Below are 21,654 nucleotides of genomic sequence, written 5' to 3'. Positions count from 1 at the left end.
TTGATCCTGAAGGATAACGAAGATGACTTTCTTGATTCTTCGGGATTTGCTTGAGAGCTTTAGAGTTTCGAGGCTTCAAGGCTTTGGTGTGATGTGAATTCTCTTCCAATTTGAGGGTAGAGAGAAAGTATGTAAAATCCTCCCTCCTTTGCTTGATGGAAAAGCCTATTTATAGACTTTGAGAATGAATCACCACCATCCATTTGTTTGGTGAAGTAAGTGGATGTTGTAGGTGGGATGAGTGTATGATGTATGTGAAGTGAGTGTATGATGTAGGTGAAATGAATGGGGGGTTGTAATTTTAATACAATTGTCAATACTTATTTCACCAAAAGTTCAATGTCTACAAATTGAAGAAGGTCAGGGGATAATGTCAGATGCTGCAAAGAATTTTCTTTGAAAGATCAAGGAAGTTCGCAGCATTTTCATATGAACCCTGAGCAATTTGGTTAATGGTATGATCTTCAAGGGTTGTCAAGACTTTGCTCTTCGGCGACAGTACCAACGAAAGGCTGTTGAAGCTTATCGAGCTCTTTGATCATAGCAACGACGGCGAGCTTGGATTTGACTTAGACTCCTCCGTCTAGATTATGCAGTTTTGCCGAGAAAGGTGTCCTGCCATAATGATTTGTTCCAGCTCATCGTGCTACATTCTTCTTTGCTTGTTTCTTTTGCCTAGCCGAAGTGGTGCGCAACCCATTGCCTTTAAATGGTCATTCAGAGCATCACTTTTCAGCCACTCATCCAGGCTTGGCAGCTTCAGTGTAAAGAGCCAGCACCATATCAACTATCTTGAAGTATTTGCTAAGGAAATTCGAGACCTGTCAACAGTTGAAGATGACCACTCGAGAGCAATGCTAGATAAGCAACCAGGCAAAGGTTCCGGGCAATCAGTTCCTGATCGGATGTTTAATTTCAGGTTCCGACTGATTGCTTCCTTTCTCCTTGTTCTGCAGGCAAGAACAAGGGCAAAGGAAAGAATAGGGGAAAATCATGATATGAGATACCTTTGCTTTCGACCCTGATGATATGAGATACTTTTGCTTTTGAAGAAGTAGCGGATTATCAGTACATGTATTTGTTGCGCTTGTCTCCACATGTATCTGTTCTCCAGGCAGATGTGGTATCTTCTCTAGAAGCATCAGATGTTGAAACAATGGGTACTTTGATAGCAGTGTTAGGTGAGCAATCAAGAAGGTTCCAGGCAGTCGGTTCCTTACCAGGAGCTTGAGTGGAGGTTCTAACATATTGCTTTCTTTATCCTTGTCTTTGCAGGTAAGAACAAGGACAAAGGAAAGGACATAGAGATTGCATGATATGCGATACTCTTGCTTTCTACCATGATGATATGAGATACGTTTGCTTTTGAAGAAGTAGCGGATGAACCAACACGTATTTTGTTGCACTTGTCTCCACATGCTTCGATGTATCATCTTTACTTACATCATTAGTTTTCCAGGTAGATGTGGTGTCTTCATTGGAAGTACATCAACGGTTGAAGATAAGTTGAAGGTGATGCTAGGTAAGCAATTAGAGAAGGGGTTTCCAGGCAGTCGATTCCAAATTGGAAGGTTGAGTCCAAGTGCCGGCTGATTGCTTTCTTTCTCCTTGTCTTGTAGTGAAGTGGAAGGACAAAGAAAAGGATAGAGAGAAAGCATGCTATGAGATACTCTTGCTCTCAACCCTAGTGATATGAGATACCTTTGTTCTGCTGTGACTTGGTTGAAGAGGTATTTCCAGGGAGGAAGATAACTGAGTATATTGAGAGGTTTTAGTTGCAGATTTATTCTTGGCAAGGAAGAAGAGTCAGGCGTTTATATTTTTAGGAAGGAAGAAAACTGAGTATGTTGAAGGGTTTGGTTGCAGGTGCATTCGGCAAGGAAGAAGAGTAAGGCGTTTTGGATGTGTGCCTTGCTATAGAGGATGGAGGTTGAATTATATGGTGATTTCCCGATAGCAAGTGACAGTGTGGATGTGGCCTTGTCACCCACGCTTGTTGGCCAAAAGTGTGGTAGTTGGAATAATGGACTTCACACGTTTTCAATTTTGTCAGTGATCTCTGACAAAGTTGCACGTGATAGCCGAAAGCTGAGACTGCGTTTGAAAAGTGTTGAAAGACTTTACGTAGAAAAATCCGGGTTTTGAAATTCGAAGAGTGGTGTCTCTTCGATTTTTTTTTTAACAAGTGGTTGTGTTTCCTTTTCTTTTTAAAGAGGTGTCAATTGCATTCAACATGCACACTTTGAAGATTGCCCGCCCTTGAAAATTGTCTTTGTTGTATTTCTGAGATTTTACTCCCTCCAACCCTTTTCTTTTACCATTTTTGAAAATGGCTAACCCGTCTAACATTTGCTTAGATTTGAGTTTCAGTAGTGACACAGGTGCACCACGTAAGGGTAATATATGGCGCCCGTCCTTCTTTTCTTCTAATGGCCCTCTTATAGTTGAAGACTCTGTGATGAGGGATGCAACAACGACTACGATTGTAGCTAGGAACCTTATCACTCCTAGAGATAATAGGATACTTTCATGACGGTCAAATGAGTTAGCTGTTCAAGATTCCCAGGCTCTCAGTGTCCACTGTGCGAACTCTATTTCCAACATGGGCCAACGCTTACTTGTTCGAACTCGCCAAGTTGAATCATTGACAGCCGACATGGTAGCTCTTGTCAAGAGATCAAACAGCTTAAGCACGAGAATAGAGAGTTGCATGTGCTTGCAAATAGTTATTCGATGAGCATGAAGATGAAGCTTGATTAGCTGCTGGACTCCGAAGGTCGGATTCAAAATGACTATCGGAGATTTGTGGATGTATTCTAAAGGCACATTTTGCCTTCTTCATCTGGAGTTCAACCAAGTATTGAAGCTCCGAATAATCCATCTTCAGTGCCTCCCTCTTCTAGGGTTCCGCCGAGTACTAAGGCTTCAAGTACTGAGGCTTCACATAAGTGACATTTGTGAAGGCTCCCTCTTTTTTTTCTTTTGCTTTTGTTTTCCTTTTTTTTTACGCACTTGTAATTTCTTAGAGATATCAATGGACATGCTTTATTTTATTTAGTGCATTGTGCTAAGTACAAATAAAACATATAACTCACTAAGATGTGTTACTTCCTTTTTTTTTTAGATGGTGCCTGATGCCCCAATTTCCTTTTAGATGGTGACTGGAAGCATCATTCTGTCGCCACCACCCTTTTCCTTTTTCTTTCCTTGACTTGCTAACAGTAGCTTGCACCTTCTTTTTTGTGTGTGTACATGTTTTGATGATGAGTATGGTAGATTGACACTGCTGGATCCCTTAATGGGTGCTTGAATTTGCATAGGATATCATTCCTCTTTAGAAAAATGTGAGCTCCACCTTTGAATCAGCATGCGTGAACTCACGTCAAATGTGTTGATGAGTCACTTTTAAGCATGTGCCTTTGTCCTGCAGCTTAATCCCACCTACAACCCTTCACATGGTGCCGTGCACTATTCCTGAAATCTTCGTATTATTATTATTATTATTATTATTAGTTTTTGTCAGTCAACACCTTCCCTTTCTGTTCTATATATCCTCACAGGGCGTAGGGAGAAATGCAGAGGAGCTTGGAGCAGTATGAGGCTAGGCAAGGAGCAAGGAGGCAAGTGGGTATGAGTTGACAAACTTTGGTTTTGTTAATCACATTCTCATGCAGCAGCAACCATGGCGGAGGTGCAGAAGCAGTTGGAGCTTAAGGCAGAATGTAAGGCATCGAGCTTCATGATCGGCTAGTCGTTTGACGCCGGTCATGAAGTTTCTTTGTCGATTTTGATCATGGTGGCCAAAGTGAAGATAAGGGACTCGTATGCTTGGATGCAGGAGCATGGAGGGCACAAACGGAAATGCATTAAAGGCTAAAGGAGAAGGCGAGGAGATAGAGGAAGAAGTTCCACTGTCACCACTTATGCTCCACGATAGCACAGAGTTGCTTACAGTGCTTTTTCACTGAGACACTCTAAGCCTACTTTCTAATTTCCAAAACAAAGAACTTGCTATGACTGCACCGCAATGCAGAAGAGGATCCTGCCGTGAGTTATCTTTCTCGAAGGTCAAAACCAGCGCCGTCGTCCTCTTCTGTTCACTCAATTCAGTGGGGCAAGATTACTCATCAAGACCTTTGGGGTTGGTGATGAGGATGTGCCACAGAAGGCTGCAAGAAGAAGAACCCAGCAACCCACAGTTTCACTTGAACTCACTATTTGGATTATAAAATGCTGCCCAATTTGAATTCACGACGGCACATTTTCACATCAACCAGAAGTAGCACGACAAGCGGGTCCAGGTCCACCTTCATTTTCCTTCGGCACCTCGTAGCGGTGACCCACACGGACTCCAACCCTTCAAAGTTACTATACCTTCACCAAAATCCAAATCCAGAAGAAAACAAGGTCTCTGTTTCTACATGTGCGCCAATCCACCGTGCGCAGCAAAGGTTTTAAGGCTTGGAGACGGCGTAAATGATGGGTTCGAGATCTGGCATCTGGTTGCTATCAAGCACATTTTAAAACACCAAGTGCGTCGGTTCAAGACGGAGAGCATGAAGCTTGAATTTGTGGTTTGGGTTTAGTGGTGAGGTTTCATCCTCAGTATGAGTGGCCGAACCGATTGGGCACAATGAGAAGCATGTGATTGGGAAACAAGATTTGATCTTAGACTCGAAATGACGGCGACGACTCTTTGCTGTGCTTGTTGTGGGCTACGAATGACTCGAGTATCGAGTTGCTGGCGATGGAGGAGAAAAGAAGGAACTTGATAGATCTGGTCCAAACTCGATCGCTGGAGTTGCAGGGGTGGAGGTCATGGTACACGCATAAGGTCTGGAGACAGATGGAAAGGCTCTGGAGTTGGGCATGGATGGCGATAGGCTTGGCAGCGGAGGCAGAGAGGAGAGCAAGTTGGGATGGTGCCACTGGAAGCCCTAAACGTTTGTCATTGAGCATCTCAATCTCAAGCTCTTCGTATTCCATGTGGTCAAGGTCAGAGATAATGAAATCAAGAGCCTCGTTCTTGACAGGGTTGGGTGACTTGAACTCGGTGAAGGTCCGCTTGTGCTGAAGAGCACGGAGTAAGCAGAGTGAAAAGTGCGAGACTGAATTTGGGTGCCCTCTGGGTGCCCCAAATTTCTACAAAGACGAAGGGAAAGGGATGAGAGATCCACGAGGGTTTTGAGGGCGTAGGACCCATGGCGGGAGACGGATGACAAAGATGTGCCGACAAAGGGCGTGGATGAGATGAGAGTCTTCGCCGTGAGCTGGAGGTCTTCCTTTTGGTGAAGATGTTTGACGAGGAACTTGGGCTAGAAGAATGGGCGGTGACCCATGTTTTGAAGGGCAGGCCTGAGGCAAGCTGCAAGTTGAGTGGATTGGGTTCTGAGAGCCGGGCCTGGGCCTGTATATATATATATATATTTCTTTTTTTTAAATACATAATAACATATGTATTCATTTTTTCTTTTTTTTTTCAAAGAAACTGTAATTTAGTTTTGTACAAAGAAAATTGCAAATAAATTTGTAATAAAATTGACCTTCATCAATGAGACTTTAATAAAGCCCTTTTTTTTTCTTTTTTTTTAATGCCACTGAACTCGAAACTGAATGCTTGAGTTGCCTACGTACCCTTCCAAAGAAAGAGATCAAGTCAAAATGTGGTTCAAATGAGTGATGGTTTTAATAGTGATTTTGATGATGATTTTGCTGTACACAGTTTATGCTCTTACGGGCCAGGAGCTTTGGTTCGTGCAGTTTAGGGTCGTGCGAACAAGGAGCATTGGTGCCATGTACAGTTTAGGCTCATGCAGGCGAAGAGTTGTGGTGTTGGTTTGTCAAGTGATCTGGGAGAGTTGTTCCTCGCAATCTTCATAGCAAGAAGCGTTGACTGAGTAGTTGAAGAAGTCTTCTAGGAAGAGGTCACGCATCGCGATGGGGATGGATGACCTTCGTGTCAAAGTTTCATTATCTCCAACACTTTCACATTGTTCTGGAGGTTGATAGGACCTGCTTTGCTCCCTTTCCCATTGGTGAACTTGTGGAAGAGATGGTTGCTGCCTGGAGAGGCGTTCCTCGCAATCTTTATAACAAGGAGCCTTGACTGAGTAGCTGAATAATTTTCTGAGAAAGAAGAGATCGTGCATGGTCGATCTTTGTGTCAAAATTTCCTCATCTTCAACACTTTCACATTGCTTTGGAGGTTGGCGAAAGCTGTTTTGCCCCATTTTTTATTGGTGTACTTGTGGAATAGACATATGCTTCTTGTGCAGTTTCTTTGGAGTGACATGAGTCCATCCTTCAACTTCACTCGGCTTGACTGGCATGGTTTTGGAGCATGCCCCCAGCGATTGAGGTGAAGATTTTGAGTTGATAAAGCTAGAAGTGACGTATTCTTTCGGGATTTCGTCTTCTTTGTCTTCTTGGGCCTCTTCTTCAGTGCCGTCCTCTTGGGTTTGTTGGCATGAAGATTGGTCGGTGTAGATGATGGTGCGCATTTTTACCTTCAGTGATCTTTTTGTGTCAACCTCCAAAGTTGCTTGGCGCTTTATCCTTGAAGGAATCAAGCTTTGAACATCGTCTTTTCCTGCTAGACTGTCGAGCTTTTCTTCATTTGGCGTTGTCTTCCTCTTTTTAGAAGGCTTCTTGGTTTCTTCAAGTCTGTCCAAAGCTGACTGACAAGGAGGAGAGCTGGCCGCGTTGCTTTGCTTCTTAGGTTTTGATAACCTTTCAAAAACAGAGCTTTGGGATGTTGGCATGTTAAGCCTCTTGAAGACGGAGGTTCGATTTTGACCACCAATGCGATTAAGTGCTGACGTTCTAGGTCTTGAACAATTCATCCTATCGAAGACTGACATCCGAGGGCCGGATATAGGCTCCACTTGATCTTGTTCAATGCTCACACTGATGTGTTGAGTGCTAGCATTTTTCGCTTTGCTTAAAATCTTCACGGGTGCATTTGGTGTGAAGCCAAGTCTAGCTTTGTTGTTGTTAACTTTGTAACCATGCTTCTTCAACTTCTTTTGAGTTTCGGTGAGGTCACGTTCTTTATCGTTGATGGTGTTTGAAACCTTCTTTCCAGGATTCGAAGAAGAAGCGAAGTCGTACCCAGCTTTCGACATGAGTTTGTAAGCGTTTAGATTAAAACCTTCTTCGGTCCTTTTGATTGGGAGAAAGCTTGGTTCCACCCTCTTTAGTAGAGCTTTTATGAAGCCTTGTGGTAATCTTGCAACCTTAGCTTAGCTGTGTCAAAGGCAAAACTGCATTCGTCTTGAGCAACTTTACATTATCCCTGTGCCGCTGTGCATTGACTTTGCTTGCTTCAGTTTCAAACGGGGATTGACCATTCTTTCTTCTTGACATCGGGATGTATCGGAAGACGAGTGTGTTTGAGGGCGTCTTGCTCCCTTTGGTTGTTGCAAGTTTAGCAAGTTCATCATCGTTCTTGTTTGAAGACGGTATAGCTTCTCATTCTTGCTTCTTGGGCATGGCTTGCCACTCCTGCTTTTTAGGTGTTGCTTTGCCCGTGGATTTGATCTCTTTTAGAAGAGCTTCGGGCACCATGTCTTCATCCATGTAGAACTTGGCGTCTACGAAATGTGATTCGGCTTTGGTGAATGGTTTGGTGTCGCCATAGATCACCTTCACTCCTTATCGGTAGAATTTTAAGCATTGGTGGATGGTGGATGGCACTACTACATTCTTGTGGATCTAAGGCCTTCCTAGGAGCAAGTTGTAAGAGGTTCTTGCATCAATTACGTGGAATATTGTGCTTGATTTGAGTTCACCAATGGTCATTTTCACTCGGATCATGCCCATCGCCCTTTGTCCTCCTTGGTTAAAACCTTGGATTCGCAGACGGCTTAGGGAAAATTCATCGACCTTGATGCCAATTGTGGTCATTGTTGACTTTGGCATGATGTTTATGGCCAATCCACCATCCACAAGCATGCGGTTGACTTTGTGCTCCCTTACGTACTAGAGACAAAGAGAGGACGGTTGTGAAGCTTTGATCCTAGCAGTAAGTCTTCGTTAGTGAGGGTGATTGCGTCCTGGGTAGTATAACAAGTGGCATACTTATGTGGTCGAAGTTTCAAGCCTTCGTCCTTGCTTTCTTGGGTTTCGTGGTCATTAGGACTCGCCAAAGCCGCTGCTAGTGCTCTTTGCATCTTCTTTGGCAATCGTGGTACTTCCTTGATGCTAAAGTGTATCGGTAGGCCTTCTTTGGGTTTGAGGGCAATTTCTCCCTCGATGGCTATGTCTTTGCCTTTTAAAGGTTCTTCCATTTCTACTTCGACCATATGACATGCAGCGATATTGCATTGTTGGAAGAAGTCATTCGGGAAGTATTCGTGCAAGGAGACAGGAATGCGTGGCTCTTGCTCCATAGGTTCCCTAGCATATGTTGGCTTAGCAGCTTTTACGTTTCTTTTGGGCTTCCTACTGTTGCGGCGACGGTGCTTTCTCACTTGTTCCACCTTTGGTCTTGTGGCTTGTGGTTTTGGTTTCCTTGTGTTTTTATAGGTCACCAATGTCCATCCTTCTTTATCATCGGTATGTGCATCTTGGTCTCTTGCCCTCGATGATGGTTGTGCTGAAGGTGCCATTCAGCTTGAGCATTGGCGGGAATGGTCAAATGTCGCTTGGAGAGATACGGGATCGAAGGATCCAAACGCAATTGTAGTAGTATGTGTTGTGGCCGTGTCTTCAAGGTCGAACTCGATTTTCCCTTGTTGCGCTAGCTTTATAATGAGTTCTTTGAGGACGAAGCACTTGCCAACATGATGGCTCACGATACGATGGTACTTGCAGTACCTAGGATCGTTCACGCGATTGATTTCTTTAGGGCGCTTGCATTCTGGTAACTCAATCACCTTCTTTTCTAGCAGGTCGTTTAACATTGCATCCATGTCTGAGTCAGGAAAAGGGTACGCCTTATGCTCTAATTCCCTTAAGGTACTTTTGTACCTGTCTTGGGTGCGAGGAGGCTCACATTTCTTTATCTCCTTTGCTTTGGTTTTGGAGGAGATCTTGATAGGTGTGTAGGAGGTCTTGATGGGCGCAATGTTGACAGTAAAAGCTTCATTGGTAGGCTTCTTCCTAGTTTTATCTACATTTGGGGTAAACACCTTGTCCTTCTTGAAGTTGGGGATTGGTCTTTCTTTTCATGGTGAGCAATGCTCAGCTTCATGTCGTGGGCACGGGTGGCTAACTCTTCAAAGATCCGTGGTTTGATGCCTTGAAGGATATAGTGTAACCCCCATTGCATGCCTTGGACGCATATCTCGATTGAAGAGATCTCCGAAAGCTTGTCCTTGTAGTCGAGGCTTAGATTGCGCCATCGGTTGATGTAGTCCACGACTGGCTCATCCCTCCATTACTTCATGCTCGTCAGCTCTAGCATGCTCACAGTACGGCGGGTGCTGTAGAAGAGGTTGAGGAATTCTTTTTCCAATTGCTCCCAACTGTTGATGGACTCAGGCTCTAGGTCCGTGTACCACTCAAAGGCATTTCCTTTCAGCGAGTGTACAAACTGCTTAGCGAGTTAATCTCCTTCTGTCATCGCGTTGTTGTAGGTCTTAATGAAATGAGCGACATGTTGCTTCAGGTTTCCCTTTCTATCGAACTGCATGAACTTTGGTGGTTGATAGCCCATCGGCATCTTCAAAGCGTCAATTTTCTTGGAGTTGGGTTTTTAGTATAGTACGGAATCATGTGAACTTCCTTCGTACTGTGCCTTGATGGTGCCCAGGATCATCTCCTGCAGTTGTTGGATAGAGAGAGATTCCATGAGTGCCGCTGATTGGTCTAGCTTTAGTTTCTCTTCGATTTTCTCCGCAAGAGGCTCCTCATCCTCGTCGTTTTCCTTCTTTACCGCATTATCCCCTTGCTCGACTTTCATGTCGGGCTTCGCATCTAGTTGGTTGACGAGTGCGATGATTTGCTGGTTTTTTCTTCCACAATCTATGTTAGCCTTGCGATCGCTTCATTTATATGAGCCAGCTGCTCATCGATTGAAGTCGCTCCAGTAGTCATGACTTGCATGGCTGAGCTGCCGCTTAAGTCGGCATCGGAAAGCACGGTACCATAGTACTTCCTTAGGCTTTCCTCCCTTGGCGCCCTTAGTGAGGCCAGGGTGATCATAGGTTCGTGCCTTGGGTGCTCTTGTTCCTTTGGCAGAGTTGATGCAGGGGTGGAAGAGGCGGCAGAAATAGCTCTTGCCTTGCTTCGAGTTGTGACGCCCGAAGTGACACCGCCTGCGGTGATGACGCTCTTGTTCTTTGCATTGGCTGCGAGAACAACTTGAGCATTTTTTGATGCCATTTGTGCTTTTTGTTGATTCCAAGATAGAGATGAGAGGTAGAGAAGGTCCCATTGGGCGTGCCAAATTTGTAAACACGGGAATTCCTGCGATGAACGAGACAAGAACACGTGTACAAAATAATATTTTGTATTAATGATTTAGGGGTTACAATCTCTTCTATAAATTTAGCCTCTGGTTCTATCTTTGTAATGGGTAGATTTGATGTTGTTGATCCAAAGGGCCGTCGGGGCTTGATCTTTAGGATAAACGGATGATGAATGATGAACACTTTCTTCAAGGGCCGTTAGGGCTCGATCTTGAATTAGTGGAAGTTTCTTCAAGGGTCGTTGGGGCTTGATCCTGAAGGAGGATTTTGACGAAGAACGAAGAGGGCTTTCTTGATTCTTTGGGATTTTCTTGAGAGCTTTAGAGTTTCGAGGCTTCAAGGCTTTGGTGTGATGTGAATTCTCTTCCAATTTGAGAGTAGAGAGAATGTATGTAAAATCCTCCCTCATTTGCTTGATGGAGAAGCCTATTTATAGGCTTTGAGAATGAATCACCACCATCCATTTGTTTGGTGAAGTAAGTGGATGTTGTAGGTGGGATGAGTGTATGATGTATGTGAAGTGAGTGTATGATGTAGGTGAAATGAATGGGGGTTGTAATTTTAATACAATTGTCAATACTTATTTCACCGAAATTTCAATGTCTACAATTATTTTAAAATTAAAAAAAATACACCTGTTTGTAACTACTTTCAATTTTTAGAAACAATTTAAACTGAAAACCAAAAAATAAAGGCAAGACTATTTTCTTGTGTTTTCAAAATTTATCTTTCAGTTTTCAAAACAGATTTATAAATAAAAGTAAAAGAAAAAAAATAAAAATAAAATGATCATGAAACGTTCCCTTCATGGCGTTATAGGACTTAGGTTGGGGTTGGGTAGTCGTGGATACTTTTAGTACAAAATGGGTAAAGCCCTATAAAACTTGGCATCGCCACGCATTGGATGAATCACTGAAGCATAGAGGGCCCATGTCTATCCATACCTCCATGCGTGCTGCACTGTACACTGTATCCTGACTTAATTGCTTTGTTACTTGTTTCAGATGCTGGATCTTTCATCAGTCTGTCTCTCATAAATAAAATCCAACTGCACGCTGCTCTCAAGTCCCATACTAATCAACTTACAACGTCAACATTCAACTATAAACCAATTAAAAAATATCGAGAGGAGTTGCTGAGTAAAATCATTCAAGCATTCTTTCATGCAATGATTTACTTCCTCGACATTAGATTCGTACTCTCAACAGGTGCACACGAGATAAATAATTATGTAATTTGAAGTTCCAGAACCCATGTTCAATCTTGGGTTGCAAGAGAGCTATATTTCCGAGGGGAAAAGGAAAAGGGAAGTGATTTTCACTCTCCCTTCGTCCTCGTGCACTCAATTTGATTCTTTCAGTTGAGATTCTGCTTTTATGGACTCAATTTGAGGCTAGAAAGGAAAAAAAAAAAAAACAGCACATAAGGATAGAAACGGAGTGAAAATACTTCCTAGACAATAAAAAGCTGTGTGTTTTTTTTTTTCCTAAGAAAGGGACCAGCTACTGGCTTCACCACTGCAACCCACCCTTCGAGGAACCGGAAAGACTTACAGAGGCATTTCAGCCTCCCCTAGCCATCATTGTGTGATTCACCCATGTTAGAAATCGAACCTAGGACGTACCGTGTGAAATACGGGCTTGAAATTCGTCTCCAATCACTGGACCACCCCGTGGTGGTTTAAAAAGAAGCTGTGTTGGGTGTGTGAGTTAATTTATCTAGAGTGTTATATTACTGGCAGTAAGGCAGTTCATATCTATCTATAAAAGCCTGAACCAAGAAATTTCAAATTAGTGAAATATGAAATATGAGATTTGAAGTCCCAGTAAAACTCTTGTTTGGCAAACCGTCTGTGTCATTCATGAATTCAAATGAGAATTCTGACTTCCCAATTTTTCTTTCACTGCATCAGTTTGTGAATGCGAGTGGTGCTGGTGGTGGTTGAATCAAGTATATGTGCTGGTGATGGTATTTATGACAACGGCTAAACAGCGGCATCAACGTCGGTACGGTCATGGGGATGTCGATTGCGATTGTGATTGCGATTGCGATTCAGAGCATACACAAAAACCATCCAACCAAATATGGATTACCAAATATGAACAAGTCTTCACAATACAACAGAATAAAATCGAGAGATCACTGATACAAGTAAATCAGTATAATACGTGTAACATGTACAAGTCTATCTATGTAAAGTTAAAGAAGAGAAATAAAAGCACGAGGGCCGTCATTCTAAAATAAAATGTTTCATGAGGGCGGATTATCATCAGGGACATCATCGAGGATGAAGGTACCCAACTTACCTGACCTAAATAAGGTAAGAAATTTCTTTGATACCATCAAACGAGCTTCAGACCCCTTATTAGGTATCTTTAAGGCCGTCTGTAGTGCCTCAAACTGCTGTTCTATAAGCATCTACAAGTCGCCCTCATCTTCTCGGTTGCCATTGAATTCTGACAGTGTCGAATACAGTGTACGTTGCACTTCCGTTACCACATCCTGAAAAGCAACATGAACAATACTAGAATTTTAAAAGACATAAAAACATGACAAAATATTAGCTGATCACACCGGCGACTCTTGTCTAAGCTACACTGAAAAGTGTCAAAAATAAAGAGCAAAGTGATGAGTCACACATGCGTGAAGAAATATAAAATGGCTACTGTAAGAGTATCAGCGGGTTAGCGACCAAAGAAACTAAAAGATAAGCTTAACACTCATATACACTCCTGACAGTACTTACAAATTACAAATTTGAGTTTTAAGCGGGAAAAAAGAATGCTAATTATAATAAAGAAAAACAGAAATACTACACCTTGTTAATTACTTACAATACGAATGACAGTAAGACGTCTTTCATATGAAAAATTTAGTCTGTCACTTCCGGCTTGAAAGGTCATCAATGAATTACTCATCTAAGTAACAAGTTAAGGAACACAGTATCGACAAGCCTATGAAGAACGTGGATTCACCACCAAGCTTCTTGAATGGACACCTTTCTTGCCCCTAACTTACCATGACATCATATCAACCATAGTTATATCGTGTACTATGTTATCCTTATTAAGTCAGTCATCTCTTTTCCATATTCATGATTACCCAATCTATTATGAGAAATACCATGCAGATAAAAGGGAAACAAAAAAATCCACCACCCAAATATCACCATTGCATTAAGCATGTTGGAAGTAAACTTGCCCTTGATTGTCTAATACTTGTCTACCTTCTACTAAGCAATCTGAACGTAAGCTGCAAATCCCAAATGGCATGGCATCAACCACCAAGTAGTTTCGACTTGTAATACCAGCATCCGAAATTGACCGTACCTTTACAAATGGCATTGGTGACGACTCCAACAAGCAAAGATGGTATCATACATGAATGTGAGAATCCTTTACCTCAGCACTTTAATCCAGGTAAAACTACCAAATAGAGTATTGTCGTGCTCCTATAATGCCTACTTTTAAACAAATTACAGCAATGTCATTTGTTGATGCACAAAACCGGAGGTCTTAGAACAACGTAAATCGGACCGTGAATCTGTAAGAAATGTAAATAACACAAGATGTATCGTGGTTCACCCCAAGGTTTGGGCTACTTCCACACTGATATTGTATTTCTGAGGGAGAGAGAGCTCTGAATATGAGAGTGAGAGCTTTGAGAGAGCTTAGAGCTTAGGGGATATGAGGAGGCTTGAGGTTTGTGAGGGTGAGAAGACCCTTTTATAGAATAAGGGCTCTTTCCCTTTTTACATATTTGCCCCTCTTTTATTACATAATTACATTTAAGTCCTCCAAGTATTTATACGAAATCTAAATACGGAGGCCTTAAGTATGGTACAAATAATAGTCCCCTAAGTCTTCAGTCAAGAGAGTCTTTTGGCTGGAGACTTGAAATTCAGTCCATGTGTGGGCTGAAGTAACTAGATGTCGTCTAGGACTGATACTTGATGTGAGGCGATGCTTAATTTGAAATGATGCTCAACTAGAAATAGCACATGTTGCGAGACTGCTCTGCTTGTGGCTTATGTTGCCTTGGTTGGTTCGGCTTGTGGCGTTGAAGGTAAGGGAGTCATTTTTATAGAATAAGGGCTCGTTCCTCAATACATAAGTAATGGGTTAGGAGTGATGCTCGCGGCGAGGTGGTTACTCAGCTGGCGGCGATGCTCTCTAATGAAAGTGAGGGAGTCCCTTTTATAAAATAAGGGCTCGCTCCTCAATACATAAACGATGGGGTAGAGTTGATGCTCTCTAATGATGGTGAGGGAGTCCCTTTTATAGAATAAGGGCTCGCTCCTCAATACATAAGTGATGGGTGCTTTCTAATGAAAGTGAGGAAGTCCCTTTTATAGAATAAGGGCTCGCTCCTCAGTATATAAATAATGGGCTAAGTCCCCTAAGTATTTTTCATGAGGCCCAATATATGGTAGATAATGTAGTCCCCCAAGTCTTCGATCAATAGAGTCTGTTGGCTGGAGACTTCAAATTGAATCCATGTATGGGGCGAAGTGGCGGCTGTTCGGAGGCAGTATTTGTATAACCTGCATTGAAGCTTTGTAGGTGAAGCTTTGCAAGTGAAGCTTTGAAGCTAGAGCTCTGTAACTGAAGCTTTCGAAGCTGGAGCTTTTGTAAATGAAGCTTTTGAAGCTAGAGCTTTGTAAATGAAGCTTTCGAAGCTAGAACTCTGTAAATGAAGCTTTTGAAGCTAGATTGACATGAGTGATGCTCATGAATGTTTATGTTAATTGACATGAGTGATGCTCACGGATGTTGACATGAGTGATGCTTATGAATGTTAACATGAGTGATGCTCATGAATGTTGACATGAATGATGGTCATGAATGTTTATGTATGATTGACATGAGTGATGGTCATGAATGTTTATGTATGATTGACATGAGTAATGCTCATGTATAATTTTGAAGTACTGGACGTACTTTTGATCACCTGGTTGGTGATAATAGCGGCAGGGTGTTGAATAATTTTGGAGTACTGGGCGTACTTTTGATCACCTGGTTGGTGATAATAGCGGCAGGGTGCCGAATAAATTTGGAGTACTGGGCATACTTTTGATCACCTGGTTGGTGATAATAGCGGCAGGTTGCCGAATAATTTTAGAGTACTGGGCGTACTTTTGATCACCTGGTTGGTGGTAATAGCGGCGGGCTGCCGAATAATTTTTTGTAGTACTGGGCGTACTTTTGATCACCTGGTTGGTGGTAATAGTGGCAGGGTGCCGAATAATTTTTTATAGTACTGGACGTACTTTTGATCACCTGGTTGGTGATAATAGAGGGCCTGGCTCTTTTGGGTATATGGGCCTTCGCCAGCCCATTATTTTGGGCTTGCCCTTTTATTTTTTATTATTATTACCCTTTGATGGGGTTTATATAGATGTCTCCGAAAGATAAGAAAAATAAATTACATGTTTTCAGCATGTTGATGGTCATCTTTTGGTCCAACAGAAAGTGGAGACGGGAAACCTTGGTGGGCATCTTCTTATTTTTAATCATGTTATCCCGTGGGATAGTGGAGTAGTGGAATAGTAGAGCATCTTCTTTTCGGCTTTTCCTTTTCTGCTTTTACTTTCTCTTTTCTGCTTTTATTTCTTTTCCCACTGCCTAGTTATTGCTGGGACCTTTTGTTTTCTGCGTTACTTTTGCTTTCCCCCATCTTGAGATGATAGGCCACGAAGGCTGGTAGGAGAGACTGTCCGTAACCTAAATAATCATACTCTACCAAGTTGACTCGGAGGTGGAGACTCAGCTCACTAGACAACTCGTACATCTGACCCAGATCAGCTGTGTTCCCATGCAAGTGCAGAACAGTGAGCTTTGTTTCTAGTCTCCGGCAATGAGGAAGTCCACAAGGCAGTTCTTCATAGAGCTGCTTCAATGGTTGCTGCAGGTGATTATGGTTAGGAAAATCAGTGAACTTGTAGAAGGAGACCACCACGAGAATCTCATTACTCCTTATTCCCCGTATCCCCTGCTTTCGCTTCGTCACCAAAGCCTGAGTCTTCCTCTGCATCGCCAGCAGCACATTGTGCCACGTGTTCACTCTCGAATTCACCTTCCCGTACACCCCCACATTTACGTCCTGCAAATCCTGCGTCTCCACTGCCATAACCTCACCCGCCTCTGCGCCGTCGAGCATCCAAATCAGGCACGAGCAGAACCCCTTCGAGATCTCCGAGTCGCTGTCCGCTTGGAACCTAATCCTCCACCCCTCGTCCATCTTGTTTGTGCATCTTGCTCCTTTCTCTCCCACACATTTTCTTCTTGAGAACTCCAAAATTCCACTATCAAACTACCTCCCAAGACTTTCATCTACATCTGGGTTATACAGAACCCCTCATCCGCTCCTCTTTCTCTTATCGCCGCCGCTACTGAACAGCGACCCGTTTCCTGAGCCAGGCAAGATGTACCCATGCGGCAGAGACTGAAGCAACTCCCTGAATAATGGCGGCTGTGGAGGGAGGTTCAAATGGAAAATCGGGTCATAGAGAACGGAAGAAACCGTCCCTTGTGGGGTGTCAATCGCGCTGGGGAGGTCTCCGAGGGACTCCAAAGAGCTCAAAAAATTTAAGGTTTTTGGGATGGGGTTTGTGAAGGTGATGGATGAATTTTGGAGACGAGAGGAAGGGGAGCATCTGGGTAAGCTGAAAAAGTTGAGAAGGTCAGGTGGTTGTGGGTAAGGGGTAGAAGTCGCAGTAGTAGTACTATCCGGGACTTATTGCTGCATCTGATCATGGACTCCATGAATATTGTTGTCCCAATTTGTTGGCACCAAATGGGAATTGTTGATTTCGTTGTTATGGTTAGTGGTGTTGTTGTGTGGGTTTCCATGGAGGAATGATGATTTTGCTGATGGTGATGATGATAAGAAAGCTCTTCTATGGAGAGAGTGATGTTTTCTTCGACCCCAAACCCGTTGTTGGTGGTGGTGTTATTATGGTGGTGGGTGTCTGAACAAGGCATGAGAACTTGCCGTTGTTATGGAGGCGGCGGTGGTGGTGGGGAAAGCGGGTTGAGGTCGAGCAAGCTCTCTGCCGCAGATTTAGGGATGGAGTTTGGGTCAAAGTTGCAGCCTACTGTGTTTTGATACATTTTTGGTTTTGGACAAAAACCGTCTCCTTCTTTTGCCCTTTAGGATCCGTTCACAACATCAAGAACTTGTGGAGATAGAAAGAGAATTTGTGTGATAGAGAGAGAGAGGTTGTGATTGTGTTTCCATCGCTGCCACCGTGACTGGGAGCTGGAGCGGGAGACCTGGGTCTTGCAGTGACTGTGCAGGTGTTTGGTTCTTCGGTTTCTGCAGATTCACGGCGGAGGTGAAAAAATGAAAGAGAACCGACACAACCTTTCGTATCGATTCCCACAAACGGCGCCAAATGTTGATGCACAAAACCAGAGGTCTTGGAACAACGTAAATCCGACCTTGAATCTGCAAAAAATGTAAATAACACAAAATGTATCGTGGTTCACCCCAAGGTTTGGGCTACGTCCACATTGATATTGTATTTCTGAGGGAGAGAGAGCTCTGAATATGAGAGTGAGAGCTTTGAGAGAGCTTAGAGCTTAGGGGATGTGAGGAGGCTTGAGGTTTGTGAGGGTGAGGAGGCCCTTTTATAGAATAAGGGCTCCTCCCCTTTTTACATATTTGCCCCTCCTTTTATTACATAATTACATTTAAGTCCCCCGAGTATTTATACGAGATCTAAATACGGAGGCCCAAAGTATGATACAAACAACATTCATGATGCGATGTGAGACGCCTTTGCTTTAGTATTTAATCTACAATGTGGTTTCTCCAAGTCAGAAAACTAGTACCAGGTTTATGAAATATAAATAAAATAAAAAAATCTCTGTTTGTTTCCAGAAAGAATGTTCTTCTGTTAGTGTTCAAACAAAGTGACTAAGCATAGGAAGTTTGACATTATCCCTATTAAAACTTGCTATATGGAAGGACAGACAAGACTACAGTAATCTCCGTTACCTCAATGTATAACATATCAGACTTATTTGGCACCTTCCTTCTATTAGGTCGAAGGTTCTTAAGACTGTAATCAACTTTGTCTTCGGCTCCATATTGAATCACTTCCATTCTCCTATTGTTAGAGTTCTTCCAGTGAAAAGGTGTCCCTCATGAATTTAGAACTACAAGTAAATATTGAGCAATTCGATCCTCCCCTACCACTGAGTCCTTAATAGATCATGCATGTACACTTGAATTATGAGGTTCACTGAGGTGGACAGAAGTAGCAAACTACTCCCGGCCCTGGGTTCCTAAAAAAATTATCAACAAATTTATTCAACCCAATTCAAGATTAACTTGACATCATCATTTTTCTTTCAACACATGGAAGTTGGAACCCCATCAAAATCTTATATTTACCTAATCAGAATTTCATTCAATATGGATCTTCAACTACATAAATAGGCATAGAATATTCAAACATTTGATCCTCTCTCCATCCGCCAACAGTCAAAAAATAACTAAGCTATCAAAGTACAAGTTCATTTTATATTTTCAATGAGCAAGGTACACCTACGCCTATACATGAAGGACTCTGAACCGAAGATACAAGATGAAACTTCAAAAGAGAGAATGTTAAGGTGATTGCCAACAAAGTTGAGAAATTTAGTGAAGGTCACAAACTTAACACTTTCTGTTGTACCAAAGTCCTCGCTGATTTTGTGCATCAACAAAGTGCAACAGTCTAATTTTTGCCACAGGAGCTACTGCAAAACGGCTCAGGATTCCCCGTGAAGATGAATTTTGGAGTAGGGGAATTAGTGCTTGTGCAATTTGCGATGGAGCATCACCATTGTTTAAGGGCCAAGTTCTTGCTGTGGTTGGAGGGGGTGATACAGCTACAGAGGAAGCTTTATACCTCAAGAAATATGCTCGTCATATTCATCTCCTTGTGCGTAGAGATCAACTAAGGGCTTCTAGAGCAATGCAAGACAGGTTAGTGTTAATTAAACTTTTCTTAACATTGATATTCTGATGTTATGGGAAATCATCTAAATTCCACTTGTATGGTTGGTCACTGCGAATTACTTAGGCATGTGTGCACACCACTAATATATTAAGGTGAGTTGTTTGTTTGTTGTGCTTACTTTCTCATCTAATTACATTTATTTTCCTCTGTGTCTTGTGTCTGATGGTTGAATATATATCGTAGTAACCATTTTAATAAAATTCTAGTTTTTTCAAATTGAAACCCGTGTTCTGCAGTCCAAGAAAAGAAAAAAAAAACAAAGAAAGATCAAACCTATTTTTATCACCCAAATTTATTATATATTTGCAAAACTCATCAATTATACTATTTGTAATCCCTTGTCATGTACCTCAATAGGACCATGAATGGAGGCAAGCCGTAACAGCAGCAGGATCCGGATGCATTGCCGCTTTATCAGTTGAGAGATATCTTGTGGGCAAAGATCTCATTATTGAGTTTCACCAGGTATATAACTTGTATTGAAGTTTAACTTTATCTTTTCTATGTTTTATCTGCTGGATGATGCTGCTGTGTTCAGAGGTATATATATGACAGTTATACTATTAGACCTGCCATTGCTTAATGTCGTCTGGTTGTAATATAAATTTCTGATTAAACATCATCATTTTCATTTAAATTATTGTATGATTAAAAAGTCCAGTTCACAATTCCATGTCTACTTAATTTCTTCCACCATTGTTTTTAGAAATTATACATATATTACTGAAATTAATTGTGACATTATCGCCCAAAATAAAGATTGACTAAAACTGTGTTACTTTTATTTTTTCCTGCGGAGGAATTAATCCAATAACTCTTTGTTTCTAGGGAAATTCAATTGTAATAGTCTTTGATATCACTGTTCATGAAAACCATCCTTCTCATCTATTTACATTTGACAGCCCGTTACTGAAGAGGCTAAGAAGGAACCCTCAAGCATGGATGTTCAAGAAGGGTTTGACATTACTCTTACAAAGCACCGTGGCCAGGCATGTGATCTTTTGCCTATTTGCTAGCACGATCTGATGAGTTCACATATTATCTAATGGAAGAGTTTTATTTATTTATTTATGATAGAACTTTTAGTAGTTATATTCCGAGTTCGTGTTATAATAACTTTTCTTGTCTTTGCATTTCAGTATGCCCTACGAAAATTGTATCATGAAAGTCCAAGGCTTATATGTGTATTATATACAGCACCAACATGTGGCCCATGTAGGACTTTGAAGCCAATTCTTGGTACGGTAAGTTCTGTGGTTCAGTTCTTCGTGGTGTACGTTCACTTGGGAAAGAGAAGTTTGTCTGCCTTTTAACATTTCCAGTGACAGCATGTCTATCATTGATTCACCAAATATTTCACTAATCGAGGATGTGCTTTACTTTGTCTAAAGTCAGGTGATAGATGAATTCGACCATAATGTACATTTTGTTGAAATTGAGATTGAGGAAGATCAGGAAGTAGTAGAAGCAACTGGAATTATGGGTACACCATGTGTTCAGTTCTTCAAAAATAAGGAAATGATCAGGTTGGTCAAAAATTTTGTTCATGCATGCATATTGTTGTATGGTCTTCTTGTTTAGGCCATGGAGTTCTTGCTACCTACCGTTGCTTTAATTTTCTTATAGCTTGCATGCATAAACTGATTTCTTATTTCCTTTAGTGATTTTTCGGTTGTCTGAGGTATGAAGTGTTATAAATGCCTATCTTCTTTGATTTCGCTTTAATCCCGAGATTTGGAACATTTGAAATTGAGAATTTCTGTTTAGAGGAAAGGCATGACCGTGACCTGTGCTAGGTGACAGCTTGTGTTCAGTCCTTTCTCAATATTCATGTTGCCACATATAACTTGCATCTACATGGTTTCTGGTTGTTCGTGACCCTAATTGTTCGATGCTTGTTTGTAGGACTGTATCGGGGGTCAAAATGAAGAGCGAGTATTGACAATTTATTCAAGCAAATAGATGAGAAGGTTAAAGATTCTAGTTTGCCTGATGTCCTCATTTTGTGGTTCAATTTTGTTCTTCCCAAACAGGCTAGTTGAGTAAGGCCTTCATTTTACACAATATTGTAGCTTGTATTGATCAACTATATTGTAGATTACCATACATGCAGAGTTGTCAATGCATCGTTACGGAATTTTATTTTCCGATCTTGTATTTCCATCCATTGTAATCTTAGTGGGGTTTAGCATCTTTTACATTACGAAGTATGAACTGACAAGTCCCATCTTT

At 41.9% G+C, this 21,654-nt stretch overlaps 1 protein-coding gene and 1 pseudogene across 1 annotated transcript; one reads left to right on the top strand and one right to left on the bottom strand.

Moving 5' to 3' along the window:
* Window positions 1–16,040: 16,040 nt before the first annotated feature.
* On the bottom strand, window positions 16,041–17,524 carry LOC126592121 (uncharacterized; annotated as a pseudogene).
* Window positions 17,525–18,977: 1,453 nt separating this feature from the next.
* Window positions 18,978–21,364, top strand: LOC126592120 (thioredoxin reductase NTRC-like). The gene is made up of 7 exons (XM_050257875.1): window positions 18,978–19,033; window positions 19,137–19,344; window positions 19,780–19,887; window positions 20,325–20,411; window positions 20,562–20,666; window positions 20,818–20,948; window positions 21,328–21,364. Exons 1-7 carry the CDS (start codon window positions 18,978–18,980, stop codon window positions 21,362–21,364), a joined length of 732 nt encoding a protein of 243 aa, XP_050113832.1.
* Window positions 21,365–21,654: the final 290 nt, after the last annotated feature.

The sequence above is a fragment of the Malus sylvestris genome, chromosome 12 (assembly GCF_916048215.2).
Source record: "Malus sylvestris chromosome 12, drMalSylv7.2, whole genome shotgun sequence".
Lineage (NCBI taxonomy): Eukaryota > Viridiplantae > Streptophyta > Magnoliopsida > Rosales > Rosaceae > Malus > Malus sylvestris.
The sequence above is the reverse complement of the archived record's forward strand: the minus strand, read 5'-3'. Positions and strand labels throughout refer to the sequence as shown.

Excerpts from the sequence above, each read along its gene's own strand:
- LOC126592120 (XM_050257875.1), top strand. The coding sequence starts at position 18,978 with ATGAAGGACTCTGAACCGAAGATACAAGATGAAACTTCAAAAGAGAGA. Across the intron at positions 19,034-19,136 it reads TCAAAAGAGAGAATGTTAAG|TCTAATTTTTGCCACAGGAG; the intron begins GTGATTGCCAAC and ends AAAGTGCAACAG. Across the intron at positions 19,888-20,324 it reads TCATTATTGAGTTTCACCAG|CCCGTTACTGAAGAGGCTAA; the intron begins GTATATAACTTG and ends TACATTTGACAG.